General features: G+C 53.5%; 1 protein-coding gene across 1 annotated transcript; it reads left to right on the plus strand.

Annotated features, from left to right (window-relative positions):
* Nucleotides 1-713: 713 nt before the first annotated feature.
* On the plus strand, nucleotides 714-1,621 carry GUITHDRAFT_119354 (hypothetical protein; the record flags this gene model as incomplete). Its single annotated transcript, XM_005821439.1, has 3 exons — nucleotides 714-724; nucleotides 925-1,020; nucleotides 1,366-1,621. The coding sequence occupies 3 exons, from the start codon at nucleotides 714-716 to the stop codon at nucleotides 1,619-1,621; spliced, it is 363 nt and encodes a 120-aa protein (XP_005821496.1).
* Nucleotides 1,622-1,754: the final 133 nt, after the last annotated feature.

A 1,754-nucleotide genomic window follows, 5' to 3' on the forward strand; every position in this document is an offset into this window, starting at 1 on the left:
TTCTCATTCACCACCTCCTTCCCCTGCTGCTCCTGCTTCCTGCTCCTACTGCTCATCCTCCTCCTCCACCACCTCCGTCCCTTGCTGCTCCTGTCTCCTGCTCCTACGTTCCCTCCTCCTGCTCCACCTCTTGCTGATCCTGCTGATCCTGATCCTACTTGCTCTTTTCCACGTCTTGCTGATCCTGCCCCCTGCTATCTTGCTTGCTCTTCTGATCCTGCTGATCCTGATCCTGATCTTGCTCCAGTTTCTGCCTCCTCCTGCACCCCATCGTGCTAATACTCATGCTTCTCTTCCTCCTCTGGTTCTTCCAACTCAACCATTTCCGCCTCCCCACAACCTCTTTCTCATGTATCACCGGAACATTACTGCATTTACTGTATCCGTCTCCTCTCCCATGTATGGATCTCAGGATCTACTTATGCTGGACCTCACATGCCTAGCACTGCTCTCAATCTTCTTGGTGATCATATCCTCGAATGGTCCTTGTCTAGAGCTATTTCGATTCATTCTTCTCCATTGCTCTTGTGTTCATTTCTCTTCATCATGATTCTCTGTATAGTGCGACAGGAAACCTTGTTGCGAAACATTTACTGTGGTTTTATTCTCGTTCATACCATCGTTGATAGCTAGATTTGCGTCTTGAGCGCTGCATTGCTCAACTTTTACTATTCTTTACCTCTGCTGATTGCGCAAGGGCAGAAACGTTTCATATGTTTTGGTCGTGAGGTGTTTTGATCTGACGGCTCCTTTGTTCCCAGGATGAACCGACATTATCTCTTGCTCGCCGTCACTGTTGCGATATCAGCGGTTGTCTTGGCCAAAGTAGACAACATCATCCATGAAGTCCGATTTGCGGAAGTTTACAGGCTAGTCTTGCCCCCTCCTTCCTGCTCTGCTTCTTCGGCTGACGAGCGATGCCAGGCATTGGTCTGCATCCGAGACCCAGAAGTCGATCTATGTAAATGCTGGAGACATGATCCTCATCCGCATGAACGAGAACCCAGGGACAGGATACAGGTACCACTCTACCTTCCTCTACCTTCCTCTGCGACCGCCCCGTCCTCCCTCTCTCCTGCCCCTTGTTGTTCAACCCTCCTGCTGTCCTCCGCACGCTCAAAACACTCCAGCCCCCCTGACCCTCCATTTCCTACCATTCACCGTCCTTCTCCACCTCCATTTCCTCCGTCATTGTCTTCTTTGCTGCTTGTAGCTGACGGTAGCTCCTCTTTCCGCTCTCTCCTCCCTTTGCTCCTCCTCGATTTCCTGTCTTCTCCTCCTCCTCTCGTCTAACTCCCCTCATCTCCTCTCCCTTCTCCTCTCTCCCAACTCCCCTCTCCCCTCTCATCTCTTCCTACCCTCTAGGTGGCAACTCGTCACAGACAGCACGGACGGGTTCAACCAAACCCTCTGCCAGCTGCAGCCTACCTCTGGGTATGCCGACGGCATCTACGAACCCTCCACCTCCACCGACGGCTCCGACGACAAGGTCGTGGACGGAGTGGCTCGTCCTTACGTTCCTCCTGGGGCTGGCGAGTGGCCTTACCCCTACCCCTGGGGGGATCGCCGCTTCGACCTGCGATGCACTCAAGCTGGAACAACCATAGTGAAGCTGAGGTGAGTGAGAGCAGTGAGGGGAGGGAAGGACGAGGATGAAGATGGGGAGGGAGGACGAGGATGAAGATGGGGAGGAGGATGAAGATGGGGAGGGAGGACGAGGATGAAGATGGGGAGGGAGGACGTGAGACTGCGAG

Source organism: Guillardia theta, assembly GCF_000315625.1.
Source record: "Guillardia theta CCMP2712 unplaced genomic scaffold GUITHscaffold_144, whole genome shotgun sequence".
Taxonomy (NCBI): domain Eukaryota; class Cryptophyceae; order Pyrenomonadales; family Geminigeraceae; genus Guillardia; species Guillardia theta.